At 40.0% G+C, this 23,529-nt stretch overlaps 2 protein-coding genes across 6 annotated transcripts in view; one reads left to right on the top strand and one right to left on the bottom strand.

Annotated features, from left to right (window-relative positions):
• Window positions 1-3,399, bottom strand: part of DENND4C (DENN domain containing 4C) — a 128,119-nt gene extending 124,720 nt beyond the window's left edge. For all 3 annotated transcript variants that reach the window (XM_027105936.1, XM_027105937.1, XM_027105938.1), the window contains exon 1: window positions 2,984-3,399. The gene's annotated coding sequence lies outside the window, so the exon portion shown is untranslated. The remainder of the gene's footprint in view (window positions 1-2,983) is intronic.
• LOC113620159 (splicing factor, arginine/serine-rich 19-like) overlaps window positions 3,278-23,529 on the top strand; it is a 29,443-nt gene continuing 9,191 nt past the window's right edge. Inside the window, exons 1-4 of one of the 3 annotated variants that reach the window (XR_003432676.1) lie at window positions 3,385-3,643; window positions 8,732-8,823; window positions 9,813-10,088; window positions 11,886-13,487. Coding sequence is in view for 1 of the 3 variants with exons in the window: in XM_027105941.1 (XP_026961742.1) it covers window positions 3,305-3,643; window positions 11,886-11,988 (442 nt within the window). In the remaining 2 variants the exon portion in view is untranslated. Of the gene's footprint in view, window positions 3,644-8,731; window positions 8,824-9,812; window positions 10,089-11,885; window positions 13,488-23,529 lie in introns of those variants that run through there. The other 2 variants (XR_003432677.1, XM_027105941.1) reach the window with 2 other exon arrangements.

The following is a 23,529-nucleotide window of genomic DNA, read 5'->3' as shown; positions in this document are numbered from 1 at the left end:
GAGCAACTAAGCCCGTGCACCACAACTACTGAGCCTGTGCTCCAGAGCCCGCGAATCGCAACTACTGAGCCCACGTGCCACAACTACTGAAGCCCGCGCGCCGAGAGCCCGTGCTCCGCAACAAGAGAAGCCACCGCAAGGAGAAGCCTGCACACCACAACGAAGAGCAGCCCCCTCTCGCTGCAACTAGAGACAGCCCACGCGCAGCAACGAAGACCCAACGCAGCCAAAAAAATAATAAAAATAATAAAGAAAACCTTACTTAAAATATATATATATATATATAATAGAAGTATAACAGAACTAGACTACAGAAAATTGTAAATGTAAGCAGGGAGAATTCATTTCTTTCTTTTGAATTTCTCTTAATCATGTTATATTCTTTTCCACTAAAAAGTTAGTTTTCAAATAGTACATGAAGAGAATTGTATTACATTTACTTACTTATATGTATTATGTACTGACATAAATTTAAACAAAAACTTTAAGTTTAAAAACTACCTAATTTTTTCCCACAAAATACTAAGTTTTAAATTTCAAATAATAAAGTTATCTGATTTTGGAATTTCCTACAATCTGATGCTAAAGACCTACCCTTTTACACCAGCTATACTATGTAAACTCATTCCCCACGTTTTAACACTTTTAGAGTAACTCCAATTCCCACAAGGCATCCCATCACTGCAAGTCTGTCAAACTGACAATCTTAAAAAGGAGGTACAACTTGTGGTACCAGCACAGAGAAGATAAAATTTTAATTCATATACTATGAAAGCTTATTTGCCCTTACTAAGTTTCAGCAGATACATTATACTGGAAATACAAATTAAAACAAATTCCATTTGCAAATCAAAAAGACCAAATGAAACAACCTGCCTCTGACTCAGCAGCTTTTTTACTTTACAACCTGTACTTAAGTTGCAAGGATAAGACTGAAACCTAACTTTCAAACTGAGAAGTAAAACCAGTGCAAAATCAATATTTGTCTTGGCAGGAAACTCCAATAAAAATATGAGATGTTTTGGTCTCAACTTGAGATATAGAAAAGCAAAGGTGCCTCCTTGGGTTATTATTTATCATGCAAAATCCCTTGTCTATAGCTACAAATTAGCTTTTATTGCAGATACTTAACATGTTTCTTTATAGGCAGCGCCTCAGCCAAATAACCTTCCAAATCTGGCACCATGAATTGTTACAGCTTACACACCACTGCAGTTCCTTGTAATTTAAAACATTTGCGTTTTAAGAACAGTCTCCACACACCAACTCTACTGCCAATTTCTCCAGCTGAAAGCTCGAGTTTATACTACAAAATACTATATTTACTCTCAACGACAGAATGCGCTCATTTACAAATTACACAAGAGTAAATGACTCCAATACACAACTTAAAAATGTCTAACATCATACCTTTTCCATTATCCAAATTAACAAGTCTAAACAGCAGTACACTAAGTGAGGTACTATGACCAAAGTTAACTGCCATATCATCAGTTCAGTAAAATCAGTAATACACAAGACAGACCCCTAATCCCAATCAACTATTTAGCAAAATGGCCACAGGGGATACCAATGAGGGGAAAGTGTGGATTGAGTTTGCCATTACTAGAAAAACGAGTCAAAGCAAGTCTGTACGAGAGGCAGATTAACCTCATGAATACAAATCTAAATTCATTTCTGAGTTCCAGTCTCACACCAAGAAGGCAGTTTATCAAATTTTTAACAGTAACACAAAGAACAGGGCAAAAAATAAAATAGAGAACTTTTTTTTTCATGGTAACGTTGATAAAGAACAGGTATCCTTCAATGCTCAGAAATGAATTTTTCCTTTTACAACCAGTTTTTCTCTTATCACGTGTACACAGAAAATCCTACAGTTCTCTGCATTTCAGATAGCTTAATACACACGATCACCTCAAATCAAATATTTATTGAAAACTTACCTCCTTAGCACAAACATTCTCTCCTTACTACATCCTTCGCCTTCTAAACTGAGACCGGAAGGGAAAACCTACTCCTACGATAAATTAGAGTCTAGGGAGAACATCTTAACACGAGTTTGCACACAATTAAGCAGGTTCAGTAAATCAATTACCCAGACTACAATGCTTGACAATTTCTCTGAAGCAAAAACACACAGCTTAGGGTTCATTACTGGAGATGACTCTTTCCCTCGCATTTACACAAGTAACTTCGGTAACTGCCCTAAATTTTCCCGTGTGAAACAAACAGTTAATAGGAAGGAGGGGGAGTACTATTTAAAAACTGGGTCATTTCCTATGTATTCTGATGAAGTACGATCTTCGAGAAGGAAAAGGTCTATGAAGCAGAAAAAGAAAAGGAGGGGGGAATAGATGACAGCATCCTCAATGCAGAAAAGTTACAGCTCTTTACTGGAGTCAGCAATAGGGGCTCATTAGTTGGTTTTTTGGTTTAGTCACTCGGAGTTGAATGAAACCTGCCTTCCTAAAAGTCATCGCCAACAAAGAAGCCCTGAGGATCCGCCACGGCAAGGCGGAGGAGGAAATGTCCTCAATTCACCTGAGACACCTGCCCAGGTCCCCAGTTCTCTCCCTGCCCTGGCCCCCAACCCCCTCGGGTACCCCGGTCCACGCCCCTTGCCCCCCACCCAGGCGGCAGTCTCCTCGGCGGTCCCGAAGGCCCAGACCCCTCGCGCTTCCTTCCACCGCAGTGGCTCTCCGCAGCCGGGGCGGCGGCACGGGGAGGCCCTTCCCGAGCGGCCTCTCCCCCATCACACCCCGCAGGCTCCGGGGACTCCCCGCCCCCGGAAACCGCAGAGAAACTAGGCCGAGAATGCCAGTCCAGGCCACTCTACGCCTTCTCGGCGACCCCTGCACGCCGGCCCTCGGAACCCAGCCCTCCGAGCTGCTACCTGCCCAGCGCCCACCCGGCCCGGGAGCGCGGGTCTAGATGACGGGCGGCGCAGGGTTCCTCCGCGAAAGGCCCTCCGCCGCAGACTCACCTGCCGCCCGCTCCTCCTTCAGCGCCACCCGGGCACAGCCCCTTCCTGGGGCATGAAAGCGCCGGCTTCGGGCCTGGGCGCCCTCGACAGGGAAGGGCCGGGGATTTGCTCTGGCGGCCGCCGCCGCCACTGCCGCCACCACCGCCGCTCTGCGCCTGCGCCGCCTCCCGGGCTGGGTCTCGAGGGGCGCCGCTTGCAACGAGGGGTAACAGCCGGGAGCGTGAGCTCGCGCCGGCGCCTCGGCTCACCCGAGGCCGGTAGTGCGGGCGGCGGGTTGCCTAGGAGCTGCGTGCTGCACTGCTGCCCCGACAGCTGACGGCCATGTTTCTGTTCCCTTTTTCTTTTTTTCTCCCTCTCCTTCCGCCCCTTTCCACAGAACAGCACTTTCCTTCCCCCCCTCCCGCTCCCTTTCCTACTGCGGGGGCGGTGGAAAAAGGCGTGGGGGAGGGGTGGGGAAGGGAGGACGCGGGGGCGGGGCAGCGCTCGAGCCCCGCCCCCGGGGAGGGCCGAGGCTGCACGGCCACTGCTCCCCTCCCCCACGCACCCCGCCGCGACACCCTCAGGGCGCGGGGGTGCCAGTGCCGACAGCCCGTGAGCCCCGCCTCCGCGTGCGCGCGGCGGGTCCCGAGTAGAAACAGAGCCAGGGAGAAAGGACTCAAGGTACTGCTTTGCACCCCTTCCTGCGGCTCTCAGACTCGCCTGTGGTGCGGCTTTATTGCCTTGGCCTCAAGCAGGTGGCGGCTGATCTTTTCCGGTTTTTCAAAGGCGAGGAAAGGGACTCCGAGTCCCTCAAAGTCACTGAGGACAGTGCTGAGAGAGACGCAGGTCTCTGGATGAGAAGTTTCCTTCCCAGGATGGGAGTTGGAATTCCCACGTATGACAGAGGGCCTCTCAGGCAGTAGAGAGACCCGCCGACTGGGGCTTGCCTAAGTCCTTCCTGGCTGCAGCGGCCCTTCAGAGTCCTTGACCGCGCTCGGTGTCGCTACCTCGGCAGAGATTTGGGGATGGGAACTCGGTACTTGGAAATTGCTCGTTTAAATAATCAGTCCTCTCAGGCCTCCTAAATAACTGTAGCCTCCTTATCCACACGGCTGCGTGCATGGTCCGTTCCCTTAATGCAAACTTTATGAGATATTGTTAACTACGCTTTGAAATAATTATATATATGTAATTATATATACATGGAAAAATAACAACTAGTTATTCAGGAAGAAGCAAATGGTTTGAAACAAATTAGGAGAACTCTTTTACCTCCTGGCAAAAAAAACTGGCTAGTGACTTCACAGATTCCATGGCAGGTCAGAATTAGAATTGGCAAGATTTGTGCACTAACGATGAGTACATAATGATCATTTTCCTGAGAATTACTCTCTCCTTATTAAATCTGTATTTTTGCTGAAAAGTATGAGATTAAACCTCGGTCATGAGGGTCCTGTTGTCAACTTACTTCCAAAGTTTATTGCTTATATGGATAGTTTAAATTTTGTAGCGAATAGCAGAAACTATTTCCCTGACCACGTTAGCAGTAAGAACTGATTCAGTAGAAAGAAACAGCAATAAAAAATGTCTTATTTAATAATAGTTTGGAGTCATTCTGAGCCTAGTGGAAACCAGTCTTTGACAGTGACCATCTGGACCGAAGTTTATAAAGGAACTAATACTTCAGAATTCAGCTTGTTGACTTCTTGTCCTTCCTTTCTCAAGGGCAAGTTAATTAATAGTTTAAAATCATTTACAAGATTTTGTAATGGGTACATTTTATTAACAGTCATAGATTGAGGCGTTTTCCCCTCTTTTCACAGTTTTTTGCACCCACAGAAATGAAAAATGGAAGAAACCAGTATATCTCTTCCATTTGATTGAGAAATTTTTCTCAATTTGCAGTGTAGGATTTAAGGATGTCTTTAATTTTTTTTCACTATTTTAATTGTCCTATAGATTTACCATACATTTCCATTGCCATATTCTACCCAAAATTTCATAGAATGAACTTGTATGTTTGGGGTCTAATTTTTTGTCTAAGGTAGCTATTAAGTCTGAAAGTCCTTGAGTCAGCAGCAGCCTTTTCAACTGCACTCTTATGGACCCAGGGCTAAAATAAGTTCCTCTTAATTTTTAACACATATTTACTGTCTAAAAAGTGGGAAGGGAGCTGGAGAGCCCAACATAGCATAACATATAGCATAATTGTTTTCGTGATGGTAACACAGTTTCCATTGAGTCTGTATAGATACAAGAATGCATAAAAGAATCAGCCCACTGAAGAGGGGCATACAGACGTCAGACTGGGCATGGTCAATTTCTGCAGACTTCTGCAGATCAGCAGTGCAAAGGAGTTGAATGGAAACGTTGAAATTTTTCTTAAAATAAGCAAGATGTTTTAGGCAGACATCTTCAGTGCTGCAGCAGCCACGTTATTTTCATCTTCCTAGTTGTTGTCTTCAAAAACTCCTAAACATTGCTTTTCATAGAAATATTCAAAGACCTTTATACTACTATGCTTTTTTTGTTATGCTCACTAGTTTTATTTTTTAGGTTCCACATATAAGTGATAACATATAGCATTTGTTACCATTATCTATTGTCAGATTTCTCTATCTGACTTAATTCACTAAGCATAATACCCTCTAAGTCCATCCACGTTCCTGCAAATGGCAAAATTTCATTCTTTTTTATGGCTGAGTAGTATTCCACTGTGTGTGTGTGTGTGTGTGTGTGTGTGTGTGTGTGTGTGTGTATCACGTCTTTATCCATTCATTTGTTGATGGCCACTTAGGTTGCTTCCATATCCTGGCAATTGTACATAGTGCTGCTTTGAACATTGGGGTGCATGTATCTTTTGAATTAGTGTTTTTGTTTTCTTCAGATATATAACCAGTAGTGGGATTGCTGGATCATATGGTAATCCCACTTTTAGTTTGTTGAGGAACCTCCATACTGTTTTCCACAGTGGCTGCGCCAATTTACATTCTCATGAACAGCCCTGTGATAGCTTATGTGTATTCACATGTCACATTTTCTTCCAAATCCCCAGTACCTAGCAGAATATCAAGTACATGATAGGCTCTCAAAAAGTACTTGATGAATGACTGAAATAAATCAGACCATGGTTCCCTCACTTTCTTCTACTCTGTCCTTAGGCAGGTTACTTAATTTTACTCATCTTTAAAGTGTGTGGAATGATGTTCATAAATAAGCTCATTTATTAATTTATAATAAGCTATAATTATCAAAGAGACCAGTTCAGTAATCAATACTTAGCATATGTGATAGATGGCCTCTCATTCATTATAGCTTACCCTGGTAATGATCCCTGCCTCCTGGTTTATGCCCTTGCGTAATCCCCTTCCACTGACTGTGGGGTGGTCTTACTGACTGGCTTTAACACGCAGAATACATCAGAAGCAATGAGATGTCTCTAACAAGATGAGGTTATAAAAAAGACTGGGGCTTCAGTCTTGGATTCTGTCTCTCACCTTCTTGGGTTGCTCACTCTGGGGGAAGCCAGCTAGCATGTCATCAGGCAGCCTTGTAAGTGATTTCAGAAGTGGATCCTCCCCAAGATGAGCTTTGAAATGACTGCAGCCACAGCCAACACTTTGATTGCAGCCTCTTGACAGACCCTGAACCAAAATCCAGCTAAACTGCTCCTGGATTCTTTACTCACAGAAACTATGAGATAATAAATGTTTCTTGTTTCCAAAATATTGGTGTAATTTGTTGCACAGTAATAGATAAATAAAACAGCACAGTAATACCTAGAAGATAGCAAGTGCTCATTAATGGTAGCCCTTCCTGGGAATTCTCTGGCGGTCCAGTGGTTAGGAACCCATGCTTTCATTGCTGAGGACCTGGGTTCAATCCCTATTCGGGGAACCAAGATCCCACAAGCCATGTGGCATGGCCAAATAAAAAAAGGTAGGTCCTCATTTATTGATTATATCTGGGTTCAGCATGTGATACTTAGCATCCTATAATGCCAAGTTAAATGACAGTGTTTACAGTTGCAGTAAGAGAAAGTATCCAGGATAAGTGGAGAGACTAACTTGCCTGATATGTTATTTGTAAACTATCTTTGCTTCAAGAGAATCATTAAAATGTATTTCATATGATGTCTAGGACTTGCTTCAGAATAATACAATGGGAGCAAGAAGGTGAGTAAGTAGGGGTTTAGGTAAAATAAAATTGGACATGTGTTGAAGCAGAATGTTTGGTACTTGAGGGTTCCTTATGTTGTTCTCTACTTTTTATGTCTTTTTGAAATTTTCCATGTTAAAAAAGTTGTTTTAAGTATTCCATGAAATTGTAAGTTTAGAGTTGAGGGGAATCTTTAGAGATTATCTAGTCTAATTAACTCATTTAATAGATGGGGAAATTAAGGCCCAGCAAAGTTTATTGACTTACCTAGAGTCTCCCAGTCTCAGTTTTGGTGATTTCATAATTGAGTATTGAGGAGAAACTACAGGTGACACTTGAACAACATGGGTTTGAACTGCGCAGGTCCACTTACACGTGCGTATTTTTCAATAAATGCACGCTACAGTACTACACCGTCTGTAGTTGGTTGAATCGTTGGATGTAGAATTGCAGATATGGAGGGCTGACTATAAAGTTATATGCAGATTTTTGACTGCATGAGGGGATTTGCACCCCTAACCCATGTGTTGTTCAGGGGTCAACTGTACTAAATTCATGGCTCTTTATTTTCCCAAACAGAATAACTTGCTCCAGATTTCCTATAATCCACACCTTGTAGACTAACAAGGTACTGGTTCCAGCCCCTCATAATCAGTTTTCAAAAACATAGCCTTTGAAGGCCTGGTGCTTCATACCTGTAGGCACTCTTAGTTATTCTTTTAGAAAGAGTTTTTAGTAAGAATGACATCAACAAACACTAGATCTGCTTTATTCATACGATATCTAAATGACTCTGTGTGTTCTGCTCTCCACAGGGAGCCCTAGCACACTCTTCTCTTTGTGCTGCACTCCAGTATCTTATCTGGCTGGGGACTCTGTCTCAACTTTATCAGAACAGGCTCATCTAGAGTCTTTCAGAGTTACTCAGCACATTCTTTATCCAGCTCTCTCCAAACACGGCTGGAGTAGGAGTGGGAAGGACTGACACAAGGCTCTTAGTCAGAGGAGAGTAAGTGTTCCCCAAGAACAATGTCCCAACAGATCATAAAGAAGAGTTTAGAGAAACTAAACTCTTAGCAGGGAGAGAGAAACAGAGAAAGATAATGGGCAGAGAGGCTGAACAGGAAGGTAGTCTATATGAATATCTGAGTCACAAAATCTGCTGCCCATGACTGGCTTTTATGAGCTCCCGACAGTATTTCAAGTGGAGGAAATAGTCCTCCACCCTCACTGAGTCTTTCCCCACTGTTGGAAACCAGTGTCTGTGCTAACTTGAATACCACTTTAGCACCTACCAAGTCCAAATATGGCCATCTGCCCTAAATGGCACTGGTCCGTATCCATCCATCCAGACATGTTCCTAGTTTCACAAAGGCCACAGGACTGTCACTTATCCTGAGCTCAGCACTTATCTGTTTCCTCCAAACCCATTTTATTCTGGGCCTCAGTTATGATATTCCTCACATCATAGCAAGTTGTCCTGAGCACCGATCAAAAAATAGTTATATTCTTTATTTCAAAGATTAATTTTTAAAAACATTTTATTATAGAAAACAATAAAATATAAACAAAAATAGCAGTATAATGAACTCTTCTGTATCCATCATCCAGGTTCAACTCATAGTTAATCTTGTTTCATGTGTGCCCTTCTGACTTCTTTCTTTGAGTATTTTGAAGCGAATACTCAACATCTCATTTCATCTGTAAGTATTTCAGCATGTATCTCTAAAAGATAAGGACATTTAAAAAACCATACCCACAAAGCCATTCTTGCCATTAAAAAACTTTTTTAATCAACATTTTAGTAAATACTTTGTTAATTTTTTTTAGTGACAAAGAACCTAGAAATATTGATATTGTGTCCTCTCTCACCCCTTCCCACTCCTTATGGATCTATTCCCTTGGATACAACTCCTGCCCAGAGGGTTTGAGTTTGCTGTACACCTCTTTGATTGGTGAACTAGTAACTAGAATGTTACTAGAATGTTACTGTCCCATTCCCAACTTTTTTCTAGTTTCCTCCATGCTTCAGAGAATGTAAGGTAGGGATTCTTTCCTTTCAAGTTTCCCCCCCTAAAGATGGTTCATTAGTCCGTTCAAAAACTCCATAATACATAAGAATCAGAGACTGCCTAAAAATCTCAAAAGTGATACTCTATTTCCAATTTACAGTTAATCTGAGTGCAATAGGCAAAATAATGCTTGACCTGCCCTAACAAAAAAAGAATTGGGATCTGATGCTGATACCCTTTAATACCTATTCAAATTTCCCCCTAGTTTTATAGTTCCTTTCACACAGAAAAGGAGAAAATGAACTAAAGTCAATTCTAGAAGCTGTCTCTTAAAGGGATCAATAGAAAACCATTATTTCAACCCCTTTTTGTTCCAGGTTTAAGCTCTTCTTCATCCTTAAGTGATCTCATTCAACTCAATGACATTAATACTATCCGTGTGTTGTTCACTCCCAAATTTACTGCTCTAGCTCTAGTTTTCCCTAAGCTATAGATTCAACCGTCAGACTACCTCCAATGTCTAAATGGCATCTCACACTTTACAGGTCAAAACACAACTCTTAGTTCCCTCCCTGTCTTGCATCTCCCCCCACAAAAAAACTATTCCTTTTTAAGCTACCTCATTTCCTCTCGGACCATCATCTCCTCTCGGACCAAATGATGTCCTCCTCAATCACCAGATTCAAAGGTGGATCAGCTGAACTGAAGACATCATTTGGCAAGCTACAGGAGAAGTGGAGCAGGGGTCAGCACTGGGAGAACTGTCCGGCATGTTCAGGGCCAGCGCCAGGGAGCCACACAAGGACCAACGTCTATACAGCATTGATTGCCTTTCAGTGGTGCACAACATGCAGTCATGTGACATTGTCACCTTAGCTGTGTGTTTGGTGGTTGAGTGTTGTGGTCCTTCCGTTGACAGCAGCCTGCACATAGCTGTGGTTCTTGACTAAGAGAGTGTAAGCCTGTGTCCTGAGACTTGAACCCCTAACCACATTGTCCATGTAAACAACTACCCCTTTTTACAATTTTAGGATACAGGCTAGGGTGCCTTGACACCCGCAGGAACAGTGGTAGTACAGAAGGAAAAGCCTTAGCACTAACACTTGGGAGGGACTGGGCAAAGATGAAACCACCACCCTATAGAGAAAACGTGTTAGATAAGCTGTGTTCCTGCATGAGTTACAATGCTGTTGACCATGAGTTCAATGTTAATGAATCGATGATATTAAATATGGTGTCTTTAAGCAAAAACACACATAAAACAAGGTGATGTGTTGATTGGTTGACACAAATGTTGTGAACAGAGGCTCTCAGAAACCTAACCGTTATTTCCACTAGGAACAATGGCTCAGTGTTTGCTAATTCAGTATTCTCTGCCTACCCTATTTAAAACAGCACTCACATTATATCATCTTGCCCTGTTTTCCCCATACTGGTCACTGACATTTATTGTCTGTTTATGTGTTTACTATCTCCCCTACCAGTATGTAAACTCCATAAGTATAGGAACTTTTATTTCATAAAACTTTAATTTTATTTTATTATCCTGGTACCTAGAACAATAGTAATACTCCGTAAATATTTGATGCTGAATCATTCGGATAATTAAGCAGCCCTTTTAGGAATCTGTTCTCTCCACCAATTTTCAACCTTTATGTTTCTGATCGTTTTTATGTCCTTAGGATTGCTGAAGCCCTAGCACAGATAAACCCCAACTGGTCCTGCATCTCCAATCCTGCAGATATGCCTGAGCATGTCTGAAATCTCTGGGACTCTTATTATCCATATTTCTTCCTTGTGCAATCTATGTAAGAAGGTTCTTTGAGTTGGATCCAGAGCTTTCAATATGATTGTAAACAATTCTATGATAGCAGTAACCATTAACTGACTAATGCCTAAAAGAGAAGAGCAAGTTACCAAATTCTGTCTTAACTGACTTGAATGACATGTTAATTCTCAACTAAATGGTTTATTTACTGATGACTGCTGCGTTCAAGAATTATTAGAAGGAATTCCCTGGCGATCCAGTGGTTAGGACTCCATGCTTCCACTGCTGTGGGCCCAGGTTTGGTCCCTGGTGGGGGAACTAAGATCCCGCTAGCTGCGCAGTGTGGCCAAAATAATAATAGCATTTTGAGCATGTCAAAAGGAAAATTATATTGTGTTTACTTTAGTTGTAAGGTTATTTGCTATTTTAATACTCTTTTGATGTGCTAATATCTCCTAATGAAGGTCATTAATTAAGAAATTAAAAGGAGAAGGCAAGATTCTGCAGAAAATTTACATCTATTCCCACTACTCCCCTAAACTACAGATCCATATTTCCTAGGACTTACTAATCATTCCACATAGATTTCTACAGTCAAATCAAACTCAGTCAAAACTGCATTCATTAGGAAAGAATAGAGCAGACAGTCTTTTGAATCCTAGTATTTTTTTAAATTGAAGTATAGTTGATTTACAGTGTTTCAGGTGTACAGCAAAGTGATTCCGTTATATATATATATTCTTTTTCAGATTCTTTTACATTATGGGTTTTTACAAGATATTGAATATAGCTCCCTGTGCTATACAATAGGTCCTTGTTATTTATATACTTTATGTATAGTAATGTGTATAGTAATGTGTATCTGTTAATCCCAAATCCTTAATTTATCCCTCCCCCACCTCACCCCCATCCCCGCCTTTGGTACCCTAAGTTTGTTTTCTATGTCTGTAAGTCTATTTCTTTCTTTCTTTCTTCTTTTTCTCAGGAAGAAAGTCTGTTTAATGACACAGCTGGGTCTGGTTACAAACATCAGAAACTGCAAAAGGAAGACAGGCAGTTACATGGACGGCTGCATGAAGATGGCACAGGAGGGACACAAGTACAATAGCCACAGCAGCAAAACATCCTTGAGGAAGATACACATGACCACGAGGCACACATGGCGGGTCCCCAGCAACATCTATCTAGATGGGTAGACAGGACCGACTGCCAGCCAGCAGCCAGGAGGGGAAGGGGAGGGAAGGCGCTGGGCGCTCAGAGCTCCAGGATGAGATGTCATCACTGCCCCACTGACAGCACCCTGGATCCCCCTCCCACCAGGGCTATCTTAGCGGCAAAGGCAGAGCTGGCATTTGAAGTTCCTTGACCATGGCCGCTCCCCCAGTGCAGTCAGCCTGTCCAGGACTCCTGGCCCCCTCTCTCTGCACCTTGGCCATTTGGGGGCAAGTCAGGGAGGCACATCCTTTTGTTGCGGGTAGAGGTAGGGAGAGCCAAAGCCTTTTTGCCTGAAGTGGGAAGCAGGAATGTGGGGAGCTGGTCAGAGAGAATGAGCTGGGCTTTACTGGCAAGATGGGTCACCCCAACCCTGCCCATGCAGGCCCAGGTCCTCTCTGTGCTGATGTGGGACCCTTGTCATCTCTGCCAGAACACTGTTCTCTGCCTGGAAGCTACCAGGACCCCTCAGTGGGCAGAACCGAGGCTTCACACGTGCCTCTGGGCCCTCCGTGAGTCTATTCTGTTTTGTAAATAAGTTCCTAGTATTTTTACTTACTCCCTGGGCAAGTTATTTAATGTCTGTATTTCCTCGTGCATAAAATATCCATCTTGCAGAGTCATTTAAGATTAATTATCATTTGCCACAACTATTTATCAAGCATTTACTATTGGTCAGTCACTATGCTAAGAACTTTCATTGTCTACTACTCCAGCCATACAGGTGAATTGTCATTGTGCTGTCTCATGAGATAATGTATGTAAAGCCCTGTCATAGTGACTGGCGTGTACTTGGACAGGGGTTGGCAGACTGCAGCCCTTGGGCCAAATCCAGCCTGATGCCTATTTTTATAAGTTAAGTTTTGTTGGAACACAGCCATGCCCATTTGTTTACTCTTTTCTGTGGCTGCTTTTGCACTATAATGGCAGAACTGAAGAGTTGTGACAGAGACCATATGGCCTGCAAAGAGAAAAATATTTGCTATCTGATCCTTTACAGAAAAAATTCACCAACTCTTATAGTAGGAGACCAACAAAAGTTACTTGGATGTACCTTTTTCTGGCCATGCCTCGCAGCATGCGGGATCTTAGTTCCCTGACCAGGGATCAAACCCGGGCCCCCTGCAGTGGAAGCTTGGAGCCCTAACCACTGGACCACCAGGGAAGTCCCCAACTTTGATGTACTTTTTATCCAAACAGGAGGCCAGAAAAATAAAGCACACGAGCAGGGCTAGATAGTGGGTCACGAATGACTACTTCCAAGGGTGAAAAGATTTTTACCAAAAAATAAAAATAGGGCTTCCCTGGTGGCGCAGTGGTTGAGAGTCCGCCTGCCGATGCAGGGGACACGGGTTCGTGCCCCGGTCCGGGAAGATCCCACATGCTGCGGAGCGGCTGGGCCCGTGAGCCATGGCCGCTTGAGCCTGCGCATCTGGAGCCTGTGCTCCGCAACGGGAGGGGCCACAACAGTGAGAGGCCCGCGTACCACAAAAAAATAAATAAATAAAAATAAAACAAAGGAAGAATAACAGAAATGGATGTAAATAGAGATCCTAATTTGTGACTTCCAGCTACATTGCCTACTGCAGAGGGAGCAGCCTCTAATACAGAGTGGCAAGCAACACGCTCATAGAAGAATTAGAATTCCCTGGAGAGAGCCAGGTAGCAAGTACTCAGTAAATAGGTTAAGGATGTAGAGCAGAAATCTGTTTATCGTGGAAAATGTCAGGAGGCAGAGTGGAAAGATTTGTAAAGGAAGAGCAAGAGCTGTGGTGGCTCTAGAACGTTTATAACAGAAGGAACTTAGGAGTGTCACTGGTTGAAAAAAATGTCACTTATCCATACCAAAGAATGGGTGTAACTGAAGGAGATCCTAGGAAATCTGAAGCTGTTCCCTAACATCCCATAGGCACTCTCAACCTCTCCACTATTGGGAGGTTGGGAGTGGGAAAGGGAAGCAAAAGTGTGGGCAGCACAAAAAGCCATTACAAAAAGGACTTATATTTTGAAAAGTGACTGAAGATGATGACAGGAATGATAAACATGGTGGTATCATCTGGCTTCATGATTTTCGAAAGGATTCTTATTATACACTTGCTTTAGCTTGGGTGGAAGCTCAGGTTGTAGGAGAATCAGTAGCCTGTTGAAGATGATGGTCTGATCTGTAGACTTTGTAGGCCAGAAGTGAACAAGTCTTACAGCATTAGTCCTTTAACTATAGGTAGTCAGCAGTGTTTACCAATCAAGTCGTTTTCATTCTTTAACCTGTTGGAATTACAGCAATCAGAACATCAGATTATAGAAAGGTAATTTGAAATATTTAAGTGGTTAAAAAGAAAAGAGAAAGTGAAACCATACTGTCAGAAGTTCTTAATCTTGCTTTTTGGTATGCTCTTGCTGTTTTTTCTTTTTTTATAAAATAGCACCATCTTTTAAAATGCTTTTTTTAATTTCAGAAAAGTCATGTAAAAGGATAGATAATGATTTCTGGAAAGTGTAAAAAATAAACAAGGAACCATCTGCAGTGTTGTTTCAGGGGAGTTCTGACTCATTAATATGTACTCTAATCTGTACTAGGTTTCTTTTTATCATTCAGGGTTTACAAGCTTTTTTTTACTGTGCATTTTGCCAGTCATGGCATCTCCAGAATTTTTAGGCAGAGTTCAAACTTGTTTCATATTGATAGAGTCAATATCTTAGGGTAACGCTTCTGAAGATGCCATCCTATTTGGGGGCAAAACTCAGAAGCATTTTTTACTTTACCTATTTAGATTAAGTTCAATGACAGCTTATTTTCTTTTTCACTTTGATCCTAATATTCTTCAGCTCTTTAATTTTTTAAACATATGAAAGTTATTTTAGAGCTGGACTTATAGACTGGTTTGCTCAGAAGGCACCTAAATCACAGCACTATTAGTAATGTTGCTCTGGTGTGCTGAAAATAAGGTTTTTGAGCCGAAATGTTAGAAAAGGGGTTTACTTATAGAGAAAGGCCCACAATTATGTATATAATTCAGCCAGAAAACGTGTCTAAATTACCATTCATATTAAGTAAAGAAAAGGCAAAGGGCTAGTAATTTTTCACTCATTCAGTAAGTATTTATTGAGTATCTACGGTATGCCTGCACTGTTCTGGGCACTGAGGATACAGCAAGACAAAACTCACAAAAATTCCTGCATATTCTAGTGGGGGAAGATAGACAATAAACAAGGTATATAGGAAAATAAATAATATGGTAGAGGGTGGTAAATGTTAGAAGAAAAATTATGCTGGAAAGGGGAAAGGGGGCTGTTGCGGATAGGGTATTTACAATTGTTAACAGGGATGCCAGTGAGCTTTGAACACTGTAATATAAAATGCTCTGGGGGGGGGTGGGGCTTCCCCGGTGGCACAGTGGTTAAGAATCCGCCTGCCAATGCAGGGGACACGGGTTCGAGCCCTGGTCCGGGAAGATCCCACGTGCCTCAGAGCAACTAAGCCTGTGCGCCACAAGTACTGAGCCCACATGCCACAACTACTGAATCCCGTGCGCCTAGAGCCCGTGCTCCGCAACAAGAGAAGCCACTGCAATGAGAAGCCTGCGTACCACAAAGGAGCATAACCCCTGCTCGCTGCAACTAGAGAAAGCCCGTGCACAGCAACGGAGACCCAACGCATCCATAAATAAATAATTTTTTTTAAAAAAAGTAAAATGCTTTGGGGCTTATAAGACACTTAGCTGGAAGCTTGAAGAGGGTTCCAAGAGACAGGAATTGGAACTGGTGGTAACTTGCCCAATTTTCTGATTACTTAAGACCTTATGCATAGGGAGAACATTATTTCATCCCCAGCCTCCCCTATCTTCTTCACCTCCACTACCACTTCTCCCTGCCACTTGCTTTTAATTTACCCAATTAAAGTGAAAGGGGGGGAAACAAGTGTTAGAACTATTTTTGCTTACATTTTGAGCCTGATGCATTTTTTAAAAAATATAAATTCTGATGAGTTCTAGAAATGGAAGCCATATAAGAGCTAAATTCCCATAGCTTTTGCTATTGCAGGTAAACTGATCACTGAATGCACCCTAGAATTTCTTTCCATTTGAGATATAGCACAGAGTCCTAGAAGGAAATGAGTCAAGAGTTTTGAGTTTTGGGTACCAGGCATGCCACTACCTACCTAGGCAACCGGAATCAGGTCCTCAGCTGAGAAACTCTAAAGCGCCATGATTCTTCTTCTTTTTAATCAATTCAAGTCATTAATTACATAAACCTAGATGAAATATAGCTTCCCTTTTTGTTTCAGGAAGTAAATATTCATGGCTAAGATGATTAAACTGGGTTTTGTGTATGAATTAAACAGAATATGGATGTTATGACTGAGTTACATGACTCTTTGGTCTCCAGGAATGTTTTTCATTAGGAGCATGTATCAAATTCTTTGCGTATATTTATAATTTACATCAAAGTGGATTTTTAAGTGTAGAAAAGATTAATTTGCATAAATTAATATCAATTTTGATTAAAATTTGAATAGCTTTAGAAAACTAGAATATTTATTTAAGATCAGTTTAGGGAAACTGTATTTTTTTGCTTTTTGACCACGGCATTATACATGAATAAGAACTTGGTAAATAATGATAATTAATTATAATAGCTGCCAGGCAGTTTGATAAGTGCGTTTTATACATTAACTCAGTTAAGACTTACAAGCACCCCATGAAGTAGGTACTGTTATTTCCTCCACTTTATAGATAAGGAATCTGGAATTCAGAGAGATTAAATAACTTGCTCAAGTCGTTGAGCCTAAATTTGATCCCAGGTTTATCTGACTCTGACTGGCTCATTATCAGTATTGCTTCCCTAGGGAAGAACGTTCTCATTTGATGTGGCTAAACACTGGCAGAAGAAATTGACAAGAGATTTGGGGAGAGTTTGGTGCATTTTGTGTGAAAGCAGGGATCTTGAGTAGATTACCTCAAGTGATTCCCATCTATCCCAAAGTTTGTACACCTGGAGCTGCCAGTTCTTACTTAAATTTAAAATATTATTTGTTGTAATTTATGTAACAAATGAATATCCATTAATCCTGACATTTGTGTTTTTATTTGCAAGAGAATCCTCAGTATGTCCTTCTGATCTCAGAAGATCATTCATTACAAGCCTATTCAAATAGTACATGCAAACTGCTATCAAAAAAACTAAAACTCAACTTTATTGTAACATAGCTTTTTGCCTTTACAATATGGTCCAAGAATATTATGCCTAAAGCACTTTTGATAACAATGTTCCAATCTATTTCATTTGGATTTATGTATCACTTAGTGTTTTTATATATAAAGGTACTTATCTTTTCTCTTGCAAGTCATTATTACATAGCAATTTATTAGTTCCAGGTTACTGAACACGGAGAAAAATTCTAACATTGCATGAGATATCTTATAATTTAAAAATTTTCACTGTTAGTTTCAATTAATCTAAGAAGTGTTTTTTACCCCCAATTAAATTTCAAGTAATATGCTGAATAGATTTCATTTAATAGTCACTCATGATTCAAAATTGTAGTATGTTGGCCAGCATTAATTTATGTTCCCTCAACTTGGGCCTTTAAATAAAGATACGTTTTTAGACATTGACTACAGTATACAAAAGGAAATTGTCAATTAATATATCTGCTTTCTTGAGGTCAGTAGATCACATTAGTGTAATTTAGCCATAGAAACAAGTGTTATAAAAATAGTACAGTAAAATAAAGCAGCTCTATCATGAAACTGAGCCATGTTTGGCTTTTCTATAGAGTTCCAAATCAAGTAAGTCACAATGAGAGATTATTTCCGCATAGAAGAGAATTCTCACAAAAGTATTGCATGAAAGAAGAGCTGTGTCTTAAGTGTCTAAGATATAAGAATTCTGTAGGGAAGTAAATAGGGATGTGGACTGAAGGGCCAGGGAATAATTCATGTACAAATAATCAGCACAAAGCATCAACCCTAGACACGGGTTTTGGCAGATTACCAAAATTGGTACAAGTGGACTATAGGGAAGGGTTTGGGAGGAAACATGCCCTAGTGTCTGCTAGAAGCCATCTGGTGATAATAAGGGAAGCCAGTCTCTGATGACAGAGCCAAATTACGTGGGGGAAAAAGAGAGAAATTCACAAGGAAATGGAGCCAGAGTGTGATTGAACTGAACCTAGAGCCCTATCCACCTCTGGACTTCCATTTGTGTGAGTCAGTAAAATTCCTTCTTTTTAAGGTCTTTTGAGATAAGTTTCTGATACTTGCAGCTAAAACATCTTAAAGGAATTCTTGACATGTTAGGAATCTTTACCACCTTTTCATTATATGTGTTGTAAATATTTTCACTTCAGACCATAGATTATCTTTTGTTTACCTATCAGACTTTAAAATCTATTTAAAGTTATGAAGATTAAAACAAGTGTGGTATCAGGGTTCAACTAGGAAGACGGATCAGTGAAACAGAATATTTAACTCAAGAGACAGATTTAAGGATAGAAAATAATTTACATTAAGATAAAGTTGAAAAACGATGAATTTTTATTAGTGTTGCTTTGTGACTCATACCACAGCAAAATAAATTGCAATAGATTAAAGGTGTAAATGTCAAAAAGTAAAGCCATAAAAATGCTAAAATGAAAAATAAAATAACTTTATAATCCTGGCACAAGAAAGATCTTTCTAGGCCTGATGCAAAAGGTAAAAACCATACAGGAAAAGATATGATTACATTAAAATGTGTTCCATTTTTCTTGTTTAACATTTTTCAGTTGTGAAAGTAGTATATATTCATTGTGAATTCATTGTAAAACATAAAAACATCAAGCAATACAGAATTGTATAAAATAAATAGGGTCTCCTTCTTTTCTTCAATCCCTTACTTCATAGGTAACTATTTTTAATAATGTGGATTATGTATTTCCAGACCTTTATCAATACATATATACACATATAGTGTGTGTACCTAAATACATAACTTTTTCAAACCAAGAATCATTCTTAGTAATATTTTGCATCTAGTCTTTCTCCCTGAGCGCTATATCATGGACATCTTTCTTTGTCAGCATATATAGAGCTACTTTACTGTTTTTAACATCTGCCTTGTATATTCCATTATATGAATGAACGATAATGTATTTAATCAACCACTTACTAATGTATATTTTGGATTTTTCTAGCTTGGGAAACTTCCTTACACAAAAGGTTGTAATAAGTATATGAAGGTATACTATTATTAATATAACCAGTTTTTTCAAATCAATAATAAAAATATAAGCAGCACATTTACATAAGAAATAACGTAAAATATGATATTTATATGGGAAAAATGGACAAAAACAATGCAGGACAATTCAGATGAATACAAACAGCAAATAAATATATACAAATATATGACAAATAAATATTTGCATTTACCGGTAATAGGGAAAAACACAAATTAAAACAGTGAGATATTGCCTTTCATCCAGTAGATCAGCAAAGAGGAGGGGGGGAAAAGGAATAAAAAAAGAGAAAGTAGTGGTGTTGGGAAAAAGGCATTTTTATAAACTAAAAGAGAAGTGTTAATTCGTAGTACTTTTAGCAGGGCAATTTGACAGTGTTTATTAAATGGCTTAAAACTATGCATAACTTTTATCCAATGAGTCTATTTGCAGAAATTTTAACGAAGAAAGTAAGGCTACATCTTAGTTTTTAGTTAAGGTAATTACAGGATTGTTTAAATCCAATAGTTTAAAAATAATTTAAAATAGTAAATGTTCAACAACTTAATTGTAAAACGTCTATGAGATGGACTCCTATGCATCATATTAAGAATCATGTTGAAAATATATTTTTATATGGAAAAGTGCAGGCTAAAAAATAGTATGCACAGATGATTGCTTTTTAAATTAGTGGGAATATGCATACACATATGCATAGAAAAACACTGCCACTGAGATTGGTGAGGTCGCGGAGAATTTATTTTCTTCCATTTGCTTAACTGTATTTTCAACGAACACATATTATAATCATCTAACAAAAGCTTAAAATGTTTAAATGAAGGCTATGTTAAAATATAAGACAGTGTATCAGAAGTAGACCGTGAAGGAAACAAAAGCAAACGAGAACAGCAGGATTGCTATCGGTAAGAGAGGTTTGCTTACTTTTTAAGAGAACAGCAAATGACTCCCTGCCATACAAGGATGTGTTTTTGAGACTATTATCTCTTTATTCTCTTTGAGACTATCATCTCTTTTATTCTTTATTCTCAAACCAAGTGAAAAGAGAACAAAGCAATAGGAAGAAACTGGTAAGGGCCTTTCACTGATCTGGAGGGTAAAGGGTAGTAAGAAAATTAAACCTCAATTAACTCTTGAAGTAATTTTGTGTAGCAGGAGAATAGTATGGACTTCATTAAGCTGGAGAAAAACCTCATTGAGCTCTTGTTACCAGAGGAATTTTGAGACTAGTTTGGCCTGACGTGTGGGGACCATCTTGGCAGGAGACCTTTTATAAGACTTATATTCAGGGTCAGTTAGAAAGAAGCCTTCCCACTTGGTCTGGGCGTAAACCAAAATATGATATATTTTGAAATGTGGTAAAAGTATTATATTTAGCTTATGTGTATGCTTTCAGCAAAATCTTGCCTGATAGGGGTATTATCTAAACAGTATTTAACAATAGCCCCTCTATGTTTCATATTAGAGAGAAGAGGGATGTAAAAATGTGTTAATCTTCCTCTTGGTTAATCATCCCTGCTCCTGAAGTCCAGTTTTTGGATTGTGTGGCCCTAATCAACATAACACCAAACATTATTTATAGCCATGAAGCAAAGGAACAATGACCAGAACGCTGAATTTGAAACCTGAAGCTACGTCAAACCCAGCAAAACTATTAAGCACATACATGATTAACGGGCAAGTGCCTTTTGCAAGTTGGGCTGTTATGTTTAGATTTTTGGCTCTAGCTTGTTACAGCGTACAAATGGTAATTCTCTGTTTGTTAAATCTACAAGCGATGACCTCTTTCAAGCGCATCACGCAGTGTGTTCTACCTACAGACATCACAAATGAAAATTAATGCCCAGGACTTCCTCCTCAATATAACAATGTAAACAAATGTAATTTATTTGCTTAACACTGTTTGCTAAATACCTATACTGGCTGATGTAGTCAGATGTCAAGGTTGGCTGCCAGATAGGAAACTTTGGCTTCATGAGAGATGAAGTGACCTCATCTCCCTCTGAACTTACCAGATCCACTCACATAGGCAATTGTTTACATTTTTAACTCTCTTTAGAAAAATATACAGACGCTTACTATTTGACACCAGTCTTCCCGTACTTTCTTTGGAGTCTGAATCTTACTGTTGCGTTTTTAGCCTTGGCACTGTGATTTATGACTTTAGCTTTGGACTCTGATTTTAGTTTATTTTGGATCCTATCTTTGTCATACTTTTTCATTTTTGTTCCTTCCTGACCTGGTATCTTAATTCAAATTTCTGAACTTGACAAGCTCCACCGACACACCTCTTAAACTGAGATATTATTTCCTAAGTCCTAGAGACTAAAACCACAGGGGAAATACTAGCTCAGCTAGAAAAGCATATGTCTTAGTCTCTAGATAGGATCTCTTCTTAGGTGGAGGGTCCTCACATAAAACCCAAAATTTGTTAATCCAGAAAACATTGTGCAAGAATTATCTGTTTGTCCAGGCTTTCCCCCCAGGGAGACAAGAAGAACCTGCTAGACTAGTTGCCATCGCTCAATTAGAAAAGACGTTTACCACACACACTTGAAACCTGTCTGTCATTCATTCAGCGCTCATCTCCTCATTTACTCTCCTGATACAGACACACTGGCCCGCACAGCTTGTCTGGTTCTCCGTTTATTCGAAGGAACTAAGGTTTCCTTGTACCTTGGCTCTGTTCTGGTGTCATTTCACTGTTAAAAGTGTTCTGATTTTATCACCACCCATCACTCCAGAGAAATTTATATCTGTGAACACGTGAATAATAAAGCATCAGGTACATGGTTACTTGGTATGAATTTGGCTGAATCACTCTTAGCTTATTGTGAGTAAATGAATTTAATGTTAATTTGTTTGAATTATAATGTTAAATTATTAACACCCATAACATGGGCCTAGAGCTGTTTGGATTATTTAATAACTGAATATCTGAGAGTATCACTATAATGCTATCATATTGTAAATGTAAATGTCTTCTTTGGTACAATTTGAGAAAACCTTAAGGCCTTCAGTTTCCCACCAGCCTGTCACAAGGCATGAAATTCCACTGGAGGGACTCATTTCTTTAAGTCTTTGAAAGGAGCTCAAGACACCTAATAAAATGTATTTGTGTATGTATGTGTGTGTGCACGCCTGTGTATTTCAAAATGTTAACAATTATCTGGAGACAATAGGATTATTATTGGTTATTTTCATCATATGTTTCCCTATTTTCAAAAATTTCTATATTGAATATGTACACTTTTACTATCAGAAAAAAAAAGCTATAAAAATGTTTACACATCCAAGGATGGTAAAAATCTAAAGCTACTCTCAGCAGGTAGCACCTAACTGAACATGTATTTCTCAAACCTTCTACATTAATGCCAGGTAGCTAGAAAACAGACTCCTTCAGAAATTGGTATAAGGTCCCAAAGGAAGTAAATCTTGATATTGATAATGTTCTTGTTTTTAAGCGGAACACATATTCTTATAACACATTCTTTGGTATGTATCAAATGTCACACTAAAATATTTTTTAAGTTAAAAAAAATTCTGAGGGCTTCCCTGGTAGCGCAGTGGTTGAGAGTCCGCCTGCCGACGCAGGGGACAGGGGTTCGTGCCCTGGTCCAGGAAGATCCCACATGCCACGGAATGGCTGGGCCCATGAGCCATGGCCGCTGATCCTGCGCATCCTGAGCCTGTGCTCCGCATCGGGAGAGGCCACAACAGTGAGAGGCCCGCCTACCGCAAAGAAAAAAATTCTGAAAGGGTCAAATATAAACTTATTTTCCCAGTATTGCCTAGGACTGCCATGGCAGGATTCATGCAGATGGACTTCTTTATAGATAATGCTGCTATATAAGTAGCATTTATAAAAATATTTTAGAATGTGTAAGACAGACCCATATTGTGAAAGGCCAATATGGCCTTTGAAAGGCCATATTGAAAGGCCCACGTACCGTCTTTTCTAATATGGCCTTTGAAAGGCCCACGTACCGCAAAAAAAAAAAAAGAAGGGGTAGTTTCCTCCAAGGGTAGCTAGTTGTCTATTGCATTTTCACATATATTCATGGAAAATTTATTTGTCTTCCATTTACTTATTCATCCATTCATTTACTCATGTATTTCCCACAGCGTGCTAGGCATATGCTAAATTTGTGCTAGGGATATTGTGGTGAATAAACCAGACGTGGGCCCTAACCTCACGGAG

This window comes from Aethalodelphis obliquidens, unplaced genomic scaffold, assembly GCF_003676395.1.
Source record: "Aethalodelphis obliquidens isolate GAN/ISIS:26980383/991018 unplaced genomic scaffold, ASM367639v1 scaffold7, whole genome shotgun sequence".
Classification (NCBI taxonomy): Eukaryota; Metazoa; Chordata; class Mammalia; order Artiodactyla; family Delphinidae; genus Aethalodelphis; species Aethalodelphis obliquidens.
The sequence above is the reverse complement of the archived record's forward strand: the minus strand, read 5'-3'. Positions and strand labels throughout refer to the sequence as shown.